General features: G+C 37.1%; 1 protein-coding gene across 1 annotated transcript; it reads right to left on the bottom strand.

Moving 5' to 3' along the window:
• Positions 1-10,717: 10,717 nt before the first annotated feature.
• LOC122041285 (ethylene-responsive transcription factor ERF057-like) lies at positions 10,718-12,202 on the bottom strand. Its single transcript, XM_042600923.1, has one exon. The coding sequence runs from the start codon at positions 11,851-11,853 to the stop codon at positions 10,924-10,926; it is 930 nt and encodes a 309-aa protein (XP_042456857.1). The 5' UTR covers positions 11,854-12,202; the 3' UTR covers positions 10,718-10,923.
• Positions 12,203-12,454: the final 252 nt, after the last annotated feature.

Below are 12,454 nucleotides of genomic sequence, written 5' to 3'. Positions count from 1 at the left end.
GTGCAACGCATCTACACATTATTTTCTTCCTCTACAAAGAGATGGAAAATTTTTAAAGATAAGGTGTCTGGTTTGACCGTTAAGCCATTGTCACATACCCGTTGGGAAAGTCATGTTGAAAGTGTTAAAGCCATAAAAGAGCAAATTGTAAATATAAGAGATGCTTTACTTGACTTGGCAGAAGTTGCTGAAGATTCTAAAACAAAGAGTGATGCGGAGACCTTAGCACTATATGATCTTGAGAGTTTTGAGTTCTTGCTTGGAATGGTAATCTGGTATAATTTGTTACGAGCAATAAATACTGTGAGTAAGTTTATTCAATCTGAAGATATGGATATTGATATTGCGATCAACCTTTTACAAGGACTTGATCAATTTCTTGATAAGTTTAGAGAAGAGGGGTTTGCTAGTTCCATGAATGAAGCCGTGCAAATCGCAAGTGAAATGGGGATTGAACCTAAATTTCGAGAAAAACGTATCATTCGAAGAAAGAAACAATTTGATGAAAGTTACAATGATGATGTGACACGATCAGGTGAAGAATCTTTTAGAGTTGAATATTTTCTGTTTATAATTGATCAAGCTCGATCTTCTCTTCAAGTTCGATTTGAACAATTTAAACAATATCAAGAGATTTTTGGGTTTTTATTGAATTTGGAAAAGTTAAAGAGTGAGCCTTTAACAAGCCTGATGAAGTCTTGTATGCAGCTTCAACAATTTTTGAGTCACGATAGACGTTCAGATATTAATGGCGATGAGTTGTGTTCAGAGTTGATGGTCGTGAGATGCTATTTAACAAATGAGAAAAGAGCAATTGATATGCTACAATGTTTGACAAAACTGAATGGTTTATTCCCAAATACTTACATTGCCTATAAGATTTTGTTAACAATACCAGTAACAGTTGCATCGGCAGAAAGAAGTTTCTCGAAGTTGAAGTTAATTAAGAATTATCTTCGATCAACAATGTCACAGGATAGACTAAATGGGCTAGCAATGTTGTCGATTGAGAAAGAAATAGTCAGAGAATTAGATTATGCAAATTTGATAAATATTTTTGCTTCTAAAACAGCTAGACGAGTAGTTTTTATGTAATTATTTCAAATATGTATTAACTTTTTATTGATATAATATATTATTTTTGGTTTATTTATGTATTTAGTGTATTGTTATGTGTGAATTGAGCATTACATTTATTTATCGTCACAAAAGGGCCACTTTTTATTTTCGCTTCAGGCCCCGTCGAACATAGGTACGGCTCTGAGGACAGATTGACGAAAATACTGAGGACGAGCGTATTCATCTTTTGTCATCATCAAAGGCTAATAATAGAACATCACTACAAAAAAAACTCTAAAATAGTGATTTACATCACTAATTTAGTGACGGAATTTAAATTCCGTCACTAATACAATTTCTATCATTAATTTCGTCGCTATTTGTATTCAACTAATTTAAATATCAATAAATATTTAATTCAATCACTAAAATAACGATAGATATATAATTCTATTGTTATTTTAGAGACAAAATTTAATTCCATTGTTTTTTAGTGACAAAATTTAATTTCATCATTTTTTTAGTGACAAAATTTAATTTCATCATTTTTTTAGTGATTAATATTTAATTCGGTCGCTAAAATAGTAATGAATATTAATTTAATGATGGATATTTAATTTAGTCACTTAAATAGTGATGGATAAATATTTCTGTTGTTATTTTAGCGATAGATATTTAATTTCGTTGTTAAATTAGCAATAGAAATATATATCCGTCGCTAATTTTTAATCAAATTAGGATTTCCTGATTTTTTTTTTTTATCTCATGCTCTCTCTCCGATCAATCTCCGATGTCCTCCTCTCAAGCACGCGTGTGATCTCCTCTTCAGCACATAGATAATCCTCCCCCGTCTCCTCTCCCCTACCATCTCCGGCCATGTCCTCGAGCTCTCACCGAGGCCACTCTATAGTCGCTAGGTTGGTGCGACCTCTTGTTGTGCTCACGAGGTTGGTCGACCGTAGCCTCGCGCTGTGCTCATGAGGCCAGTAGGCTGCGACCTCATGCTGTGTTTGTGAGGCTGGTCGGGCAAAGCCTCACGTTGTGCTCATGAGGTCGGCTGTGACATCATCCCTGACCTCTCAGCCTTCGCTGGCTGTGAGCTTAGCCCCGACCTCGCTTCTAGGTCACGAGTCCAATCGCGACCTCAACCCTAGTTGGGTGTCCGTGCAGTCGTGGGTGGCTGACCAGAGGCTCGTCTCTGACCTCTCAACCTTCGCTGGTTGTGAGCTCAACCTCGACCTTGCATCGAGGTTGTGGGTTAGGCCTTAGCCTCGCATCGAGCTCGCGAGTCTGGTCCTGGTCTCACATCGAGGTTGCAAGTAGTGGGCGGCCAGTTGTGCATCCCTAGTCAAGCGATCAGGTGCATGCATGATGCGTTGCATACATATGTACCTCTATTTTTGTGGTAAAATTTATCAAAAATATTGTTTGTTGTTTGTATACCTCTGTATATATTTGATTGTTGTCTTTATTAGGGCTGCAAATGAATCGAGCCGGTTCGCGAGCTTTTCGAGCCGGCTTGAAAAATATTCGATTCGTATTCGAATTTATCGAATTCGAGCCGAACTCGAACATGTTCGAACTTTTTTTCGAGCCAAACTCGAGCCCAAATGATATTGTTCGAGCCGCTCGCGAGCCTTAATATTTATTAATATCAGTTAAATATATATTAAATAAATAAATTTCGAGTCTTTCGAACATATTTTCGAGCAATAATTCGAATAGTTCGCGAACATGTTAGAATATGTCGAGCCGAACTCGAACCCGAGCCCTAATTCGAACCGAACTCGAATCAAACATTTTAAATTTTTCGAGCTTCGAATCGAGCTTGAACTCGAATATACTTATTTCGAGCCGAATTCGAGCCTTAAATTTTTCTGCATATTCGACTCGATTCGATTCATTTGCACCCCTAGTCTTTATAATGTTTTTTGTACAGACTTCTTATTTGGTTTGTTTTTTCACTTTTTGAAGACAAGCTTCATTGTGTACCGATTTTAAGTATATGATTAATGCTTATTTATTGATGGTATCATGTTTTAATATTTTAATGTTTTAATTAATCCTAAATTTAAACTATATGCATCCTTAGTTTTTGCACGTTTAATAACATTGCAAATTTATTTCTTATTAGGTTACAATGCATACAAATAACGCTTAGATGTACAATAGAAAAATGGATTTATCACCAGAGAATATTTTGATGGAGTTGAAAAGTTTGTAAACTTAAGCATCATCAAAACTATAAGAATGATGATAAGTTACATTATTCGTGTAATTATTGCAAATATAGAAATACAACTTTCCGCAATGAGGATATTGTGAAAGTCCATAAAGGTAGAAATGATTTTATTTCAAATTACTATAACTGATACTATTATAAAGAACCTTATTTGTTTAAGCCCATTAGACCTTATGTTGCTTCGTCATTTGACCCTATTGGTTGAGAGGAATCATCTAATGATAATTCAATACAATCAATATTTTATGACACAATGAATACAGTTGATCATTCGAAAAAAGATAAATATCAACACTTGAAGTTCAAAAACTATGTGACATGTTAAAGACTAGTGAAAGAGAAATGTGAGAAGATATTCTGTTTGGTTATTCTCAACTATCAGTTATTGCAAGGTTATTAAACATTAAGGTAGAACATTATTTCATAGAACAATGTTACGATTACAATTGTTAATTGATATCGGAGTTTCTCCCTAATGATAACATAATGATTGATAGCTTCTATAATACAAATAAATTATTTAGGAGTTTAGCTTTGTCCGTGGAAAAAATTGATTGTTGTATAATAACTGCATGAACTTTTGGAATGAAGATAATAAACCTATTGAATGTAGAATGTGTAATCACTTTCGTTATAAACAGTATAGTCGTATATTAGGGAAGAATAAGAAGAAGAATTTACTATGAAAAATTGTGTATCACTTGCTATTAATTGTTAGACTTTAACGCTTGTATGCATCTGCGGTAACAACATGTCATATGAGGTGACATCATAAGTTTATGTACACATAGGAGATATAATATATCATCTTTCTCATTCTTGTGGATGAAAATATCTTGATACAACATTTATCTCCTTTAACCGCATATTGCAAGATTAAGACTTTCAACAGATGAATTTTAACCATTTGGTTTATCTAAATAGTAATATTTATTTTGTCCAATTATATTAATACCATATAACTTGCTACCATAGATGTACATGAAAGAAAAATATATGTTCCTTACTATTCTTATTACATATCCAAAGAATCTAAAAAAGAAGATAGATATTTTTTTACAGCATCTGATTGTCGAGCTGAATGAATTATGGAATATAGGATCGGAAACCTATGATATTGCAAATAAAACTAATTTTATCACTTATGTTTGTTTGTTATACTATATGTCTTAAAATTATCTTGCTTGGCAATTTGTTTGAACAATAACAAAATCTATCAATATGTGCAAGTGAGATAGAGAAAAAGTTATAGACGAAATTTACATTATGGTTTGAAATCTATGCAAGTTAGAGACTAAATTATTTTCTTCAAATGTATTATATAATCGATAATTTATATCATAATTACTTTTCTAGGTGAAGGATCGTATAATATCAAATGTGTAAAATCAAAGGATAATAAATTTTACATCAGGATCTCTCTATAGCATAAGAGTCTACTTTAGTTATTATGTAAATGACTTCAAATTTCACATGGCACAATGTAATTCACACACACTGAACTATAATTCAAGTGTCTGTGTAAAAGGATATATCAACAACATTAATACTGAATTTGATAACTATAATAGATTTAACGAAATCATTGAGGTTGAATATCCTATATACTTTACTCATAAAAAGATGTATGTTATTCAAATATTTATAGTAGGATCTGACTCTAAGAATATGTACTAGAATACATTTAAATTACAATTTAGTTGAAGTTCATGTAATAAAAGATTCAACAAATTTGAAGCTTTTATTTACACAATACAAGATGGACAAGTTTTGATGGTTGGTCCAATATGACCCCTTGAACTTTAAAGGGTCATAACTTTTGACTTGGGACTCAGAATCAAGTTCTGTCAATGATCATATATGTAGAATTTAAATATCTACATTGATACTAGGGAACCCATAACCGCCAAATTTTGGATCAAAAAAATATCATTTAGGCCATTTTTGGGCCTCTAAATATATTCTTTACTATTTTTAATAACTTTAATGTTTATGGTATTTCTGGTATTTATGGTTATGGATTGTCGATATAAGCTTCATGTTTGATAATTTCTTTTATGTAATGAATTTTTATTTTTTTTTAGTAGGATTTTTTCCATTCTTTACAAGATTAGAATTGAGGTCTATATATTAGAATTTCTTTTTTCTTTTTGAGTATTAGGGTGTAGAGTCTATATAAATACTTATTTAGTTATTTGAGAATTCATTCTCTTTTATTAACAAAGTTTTTTTTACAAACGACGGGGTTCTCTTTGTTTTCTTCAGGTTCTCTTTTTTGCCTTCTCCTTAATTTCTCCTTCTCGTTAGCCCACATGATAATCGCTATTCTACCCAGTGTCAAGTTTTCTATATTGAATATCTAACGAAAAGAAGAAGATCCAGTGAATGGTTAGTAGTTTTTCGAATGAAGCCTTACTCGACCATAGAATGAAAAACTCCATCACAAAACAAAACTATGATACTTTTCAAAATAAGAAAGTGGAGATGCATTTAGTTGATTCACAAATTTAATCTACTTCCTAATTACTTGTAGATGTAAATGTCACTTATAAGAAAATAAATGATGGAGAGATGTCCAACAATGAGGAGCTTGATGTACTAATAGAGTCTAGTGATGAATGCTTACAAATTGTTAATGTTAATGATTTAAATTGTAATGATGATTAAATTTTAGGATATACTTATTTTTTTACATGTAAAACACACTAGTTCTACCATGTAAGATATTATTGTTCTGATTTGATTATTATTTGACAGGTGTATGTTGATGCGGATGTATCTATGGAGCCCAAAGGGAATTGTAGAGAAGGAAGAAGGTATTTTGGTCATTTGACTATTTAGGGCTTTAAGAGGACCTTTTTCGTGTGAGAAGGGCGGGGGCTGGGTAGGTTCTTCCACTGCCATCACGGCCACGACGCATGCGGACACCACCTTCGCCGCCTCCCACACCGCCCACATCCACTGTTGGCAACCTCTCGCTCTCACTCACGAGGCCTCACATGAGCATGCCAACTTACCCTCCTCCCCCTTTCTCCTCTCCACTCCGCCGTCAATGACGCTTTTCCCTCCTGCTGATGTCGATGACCACTAGACTCATTTCTAGTGCTGCCTCTCTCTTTCTCTCACACCCACAGACACTCCATACACCCTCTTCCTCACCTTCGTGTCGCAACCACACATGTCACCGGCCACAAACGGCCATGGTAGGCTTGTGCCGCTGCTCTCCTTTCTTCCTTGTTGCAGCAACCAGCCCTCAACGGGGCCATCCAACCGCCTCTCCCTCTCCGCGCTAACGCCACCCCGCCAGGCTCCCCTCCTTGCACACTCTTCTCTGACCGGCCTCATAGACCTCACTACAGACCAAACTATCACCACAGAAACTGCCTCCTCCTCCTCACCACTGCTATTGGCACCCCTAACTATCGACGTCATCCTCCAACGGTCGCCTCCTCCAGCGGTCGCTATCAGCCACTCTCGACTTTCTCCAGCGCCAAGGGGTGCCTCCTTCGTACTCTAACACTCTGGGGGCATCGCCTTCGTGCCACAGCCGTCTTTGACTTTGGAGCCCCCGTAGCTATCGCCATTCAGCTCTACCACCTTGATATATTCCAACATTGTAGTCATTCGACCGGTGTGTCATTCTTGTGTTCCGACCTTCGTGTCGTTGTCCCGACCGAGGTGCTACCACAACATCCAACTTCGCGCCATCGCCTCTAGTTTTGTGTCATCAGGGCCTGCTCCTTAACCCACTCATATTCATCTTCTCTTCCGGGTTACGATAACTCTATCATTGTCACGACCAACTCACCGGTCTACTAGAGGACGCCCCTTGAGTCAGAGTACATTTTTTATACTTATTCTCTACGCACTTCATTATTCTACTATTTGTTCGGCTCCTTATATATTTTTGAGACCTGCCTTGAGCATCGAGGTACCAGGGACCGAGGCAACCCAATCGTTGTCTGCAGGTAGTGTTGATCAGATGCCTTCTAACGACTTGGTAAGCATAGAAGACAGTTTATCATACCCTCCCCCTCTGGGTCATAACAACTTGATCAACATTCCAGCCACATCATTCTGGTTCTCCATCTAACTCAGCTTTCAGACGGAATCATATGTGCTATAATGTATTTTGCAAATATAATCATGTTAGATATTACAGTAGTGCATAGTATTTTGAGGATTGTTAGGGATGGGTAAGTAATGATGTTATTAATTAGTAATTCTAATTTATCTAATCTTTTATTTATTATTTCAAAAAATAAAAGTTTTTTCATACAATTTTACTTTTGATAATCATAGTTTAGCTGGTTATATAATCAAAAAAATTAAAAAGTATGCACTTCTGATTCTATATGGAGTCATGTAAACTAAGATTATAAAGAATTTTATTATCAACAATTTTTGGTAAGTAATTTGAATATTATTGATACTATATAATATACTATTAATTTATATTAATTTTCTCGATATTGCTGTAGAAAAAAATATTTGAGAGACATGAGACACGATTTAAAGAAATATGGAACAAATATTATGCAAAATTATATAAGAACTTGTTATACAACTGGAGAAGGAAGGGAACAAGGTCATTCCATGTACCATATATTATTTGGGATCAATGGAAGAACACTTGGGCTGTAGAAAAATGACAGTAAAATTCATTGACTGCCCAAAACAACAGAAATATTGAGCTTACTGACCCAAGCGCTAGATCCACAAAGCATACAGAACGCAATAGACTTAGTTTATTATAAAATTATATTATAATTTTTAATGAACTAATTTTATTTTATAAAAAAAATTATGTATGTAGGCTGATACTTTATAGAGACCTTTTACTTATTAGGAGGTATTTCGCAATACACACAAAAAAAAAGAATGACACTTTTATTGATGCTCGATCAAATACCATAGACATAAGAATATAAACTTTATTACCGCTCACATTTAACAATTACTAGCTTTGTTTCTACAAAAATGTTGTACACTGACTCTGGACACCCCACATGGTTGACCACACAACCATCTATAAAAAGATAAGTCATGAAACCGAATATGGCACTATGTGGGAGGGTCATCGGCTTCACTAGACATCGACCCTTGTCGATTTCAATAAATTTACCACGTAGTGACCAACCCGATTATAACTTGGGGCAATTATTCACTTTATTAATTGTATATTAGATATTAATAATATTTTTTACATAGGATGAAATCACTAATTGAGTTACTTAAGCGTCTCAACCTACTATAGTGGGAGAGAAGTTACATACTCTATCAGATGATGTATTAAATGATATATATTATGACATTGTCTGTGAAAGGAAAAAAGAACTCCCTCTACAGCTTTGGCTCCAGGCAAAAGTCGCATGTGATTGTGTGATATCTCATAGACTCAAGGATCATCCCAGTTCTTCATCTACTCGAGTGGAAGCGTTAATATAAGAAAATCAAAAATTGAAGGATTATGTTACGACATTAGAACAGTCTCGGGTCAGTAGTAAGCAGTTGATGGAATATTGGGTTAAGACGTTAGTAGAGCGACAAATGCAAGAATTATTCTATCGCTTTCCATTAATGAGTCATTCTACTTGTCTAATGCTGTATGATTTTGACTCATAGGAGATTCAATATTTGAACACTACTGATAAGTAGCTCATGGTTCTGAGGTAGCTTTTTTTTTTTTTGTTTAACACTAGTTTTGTTAATTTTAATACTATATGCATCTCTTATTTATTAGAGCATTCACATGAGCTTCCCTATCCAAAATGTATAATTTAGGATAAAAAAGTTATTTTATTAAATTTAGATATCCACTTTTTACTACACCATATATCAATTTGCCTATTTTTTTTTATCTCTCCTCTATAATGTTTAGGGAATGAAATTCATTTTCTAAATTTAGAGAAACACTATTCATAAATACAAAATTTAGGGAATGGATAGGGTAGCTTATGCAAAGGTTTTTTAACTACCCTATCGAAAATTTTAGATAAAATCTTTGGATAGGGTAACTAATGTAGATGTTCTTACACCTTTTAGGAATAATGTAATAAAGATATAGATATCTAATCTCTCATTAAGGTATATTTTTTAAAAAAAATATGTCAAATTTGTGTTGATCAGTTTGTGTATTTTTTCTGATAAGTAGTTTTGCCCTTGTATATATTTATTTTAACTATAAGTTTACCATAGTAGCAGATTTTTTTCATATATGAGTAGTTTAGCCCTTGTTTTTTTAATAACCTATCGTATCATACTTGTTGCAAGGTTAGATGATGATGAATGTACTAGATTTCGAATAAGATAGGATGTTTTGGATTTGGATGTGTTGGTTTTGAGTAGAATATAATATATTTGTTTTTGTGATGGATGTTTGCTTTGAATGAATGATGTAATTATTTTTGAATGTATTGTCGAATTGTTTGTGAATGTATCGTGAATTATTTGTCAATGATGATGATTTGTGACTGTTGAATGTGTAATGAATGATTTATAATGTTGTATTCTAATATGTATAATTGAAATTTTAATATAAATAAGATTTAAATCATGGAATTAAGGAGTTGCTGTTAAAATTTTACCCTAACTTAATTAGTGACAAATAAAAAAAAAATCCACGCAAAGTGATGTTCAAAAAATTTATGACTGAAATTTTCAGTCTATCTACCAATCAGTCGAGCTAAACCGACCTTGAATTTTCAGCTTAGTCGGTTCAACCGATGGATTCAATTTATATTTACAAAATTGAAACCTGATAGACACCTCTCGCGATCGTCATTTTCACAACAAAGGATGAGCATGCAGGAAGAAGCCATGAAGCTTCCTACTTCGATTAATCTAATCATGCCTTGTCCCATGCTTCCTTTAAAGTACTGCACCAGCGTGGCTCATCAAAGTTGGATCCTAGTGCACTTCCACCGACCGCGAAAAAACAAAGGAGAGCGAGCTTACGATAAGGATTACGCGTTTACAAGAAGGTATATGCGGAGTGAATTATTGATGAAGTAGTCTCGAAAGTCATCCTTCTAGTCTTGCATCTCAAGTACTTCATTCTCAAGCTCTCACCATCTTCGTCACCATCCATATCCTGGATGGCAAGGTACATTGCCGACTTCATCGCCTCCCTTTCCCACAAGGACTCGATGACAATTTATACATAGGGCTATCGCGAAAGGGTGAACGAGGGACGCCAGCATAAGAACACCAAGAATTTACTTCTACTTTCTTTTTTTTCCCTAAACCAAACATAAACAAACACAACATTTGATTGAGTTGAATTAAAGCTATTTCAAGGCTTTTTTTCCCACTTCATCTTCATCTTCTTGTTCCAACTCCAATAGAACAAGTATCAGAAGATTCAGAGCCATTTTCAGAACATCTCATGAGAAATCTTCGGCGAGGAGACTTCAATTTTATGACAAACTAAAGATTTCAATAATATGCACATATATATGGATCAAAATACAGAGATTTTTCAGCTAGAAATCTACAGATGATGAGACCTTGATGGTATTGCCTGAAAAAATGCAGCAACCCAAGAGGTTATACTATCTACAGATGGAGTTTGAGGACTGCAATGACCGTGCAAATGTCTAAAACACCATTTGCAGGAACTGCTAGTCGGAGGAGAGGATGGAGTCCCAGTCGATCTCCCATGAGGGATACTTCCGCAGGACGAAGCTCTCGGATTCGTCCCAGGGCGCCTCAGTGAAGTCCAGTTGCTGTATGGCTGATCCGGTGGAGGAGGAGGAGGAGGAGGACTCTTCCTCGGAGATGTCGGATTTGTTGTCCTCCAAGCTCGGATCGCTGGAGGCAGAGTCCGGCGGGGACGTGCGCTGCTTTGGAGAGCAACCGAGGGTGGTGTCGCAGATGGACTGGAGCTTGCTGTTCACCGAGGGGTGCAGCGGCGGGCCCCAGTGTGCGCCGTCGCGGCGGAGCTCGGGGAAGTTGAGGCGCGCACCGTCGCCGCGGAGCATGAAGGCGGCCTTGTCGTAAGCCAGGGCGGCCTCGTCGGCGGTGTCGAAGGTCCCGAGCCAGAGGCGGGTGCGGTTGCGCGGGAGGCGGATCTCCGCCACCCACTTGCCCCAGTGCCGCTGGCGGACGCCGCGGAAGAGCTTCGTGGGCTTCGGCGGCGACCCGGCGCGCTTCATGGGCTGCGACTTAGGAGCGAGGGAGTTCGTGTTCCTCTGGATCCGGAGCTCGGCGGACCCCGATCGGAGCTGCCGCTGCTGCTGCTGGAACTGAGCTTGGATCTGATGGATCTGCGCAGGGGAGAGATAGTTGAGCCCCATCGAGCTCGAGCTGCCGCTCTGATTCAACCACTGCTGGGTAAACATCTCGGCACCAGATCCCAGTGGCATGGACAGATCAAAGCTAGGGTTTTGATGCAGATCGAAGTAGTCGAAATTTGAGGAAGAAGAAGAGAAGCAGATCGGATCGAGAGAGGTAGAGGAAGCAGCTTTAATAAAAGGCTCAAGCGCTTCCCTCAAAGGATCTGACGAAGAGAACACTGGCATACGACTGTACATATCCATGGCGGTCGCCATGCCTTCTAACAATCAAATCTGGAAAAGAAAACCTAAAAAAGATGCAGATCGTAGCAAGAAAGAGATCAAGAACAAGGAAAAAGCAAGATCAAAATCAACCAGAGGGAGTAACACACACACACACAAAGCCCTCTTTGAAGCCGAAATCGGATCTGAACGATAAGAAGCCGGAATCGAAGAAGATTAAAGAGGAAAACAAGTGAAGAAAGATCGGAGACTCGAACAAGATGAAGAACAAATCAGATCAAAGATCAAAATTTTCTCCTTTGTTTTTTTCGCTCCGCGAAGGGATTTCTCAGACTCACCGATGGTGTGGGTCAAGGCTTTCTATTGCTCTTGGTGCTTTTTTGGTGATGAAATGGAAGCTTGCAGGTAGCTGTTATATAAGCCGCGGTTCTCCCGCGTCGGCGAATCCGTTGGCGCCACGTACCCTTCGACCGAGAAGACACCGGCAGCTGTCGGGGAAGCTACTGACTGGTGGCGGTGTCCAGGACGCGTGGTGGATCTCCATTGGCGGAGAAGCCGGTCCGTTAATTCGTGGCTTATCAATTTCTTATTCGGTAGGGGCCGTAGGATGAGACCTAGCGCTAAGTTGAGGAAG

Source organism: Zingiber officinale, chromosome 2A (assembly GCF_018446385.1).
Source record: "Zingiber officinale cultivar Zhangliang chromosome 2A, Zo_v1.1, whole genome shotgun sequence".
NCBI classification, from domain to species: domain Eukaryota; kingdom Viridiplantae; phylum Streptophyta; class Magnoliopsida; order Zingiberales; family Zingiberaceae; genus Zingiber; species Zingiber officinale.
Note: the sequence above shows the minus strand (reverse complement) of the source record. Positions and strands in the feature narration are given on the sequence as shown.

Coding starts and splice junctions, on each gene's coding strand:
- LOC122041285 (XM_042600923.1), bottom strand. CDS start 11,853: ATGGCGACCGCCATGGATATGTACAGTCGTATGCCAGTGTTCTCTTCG.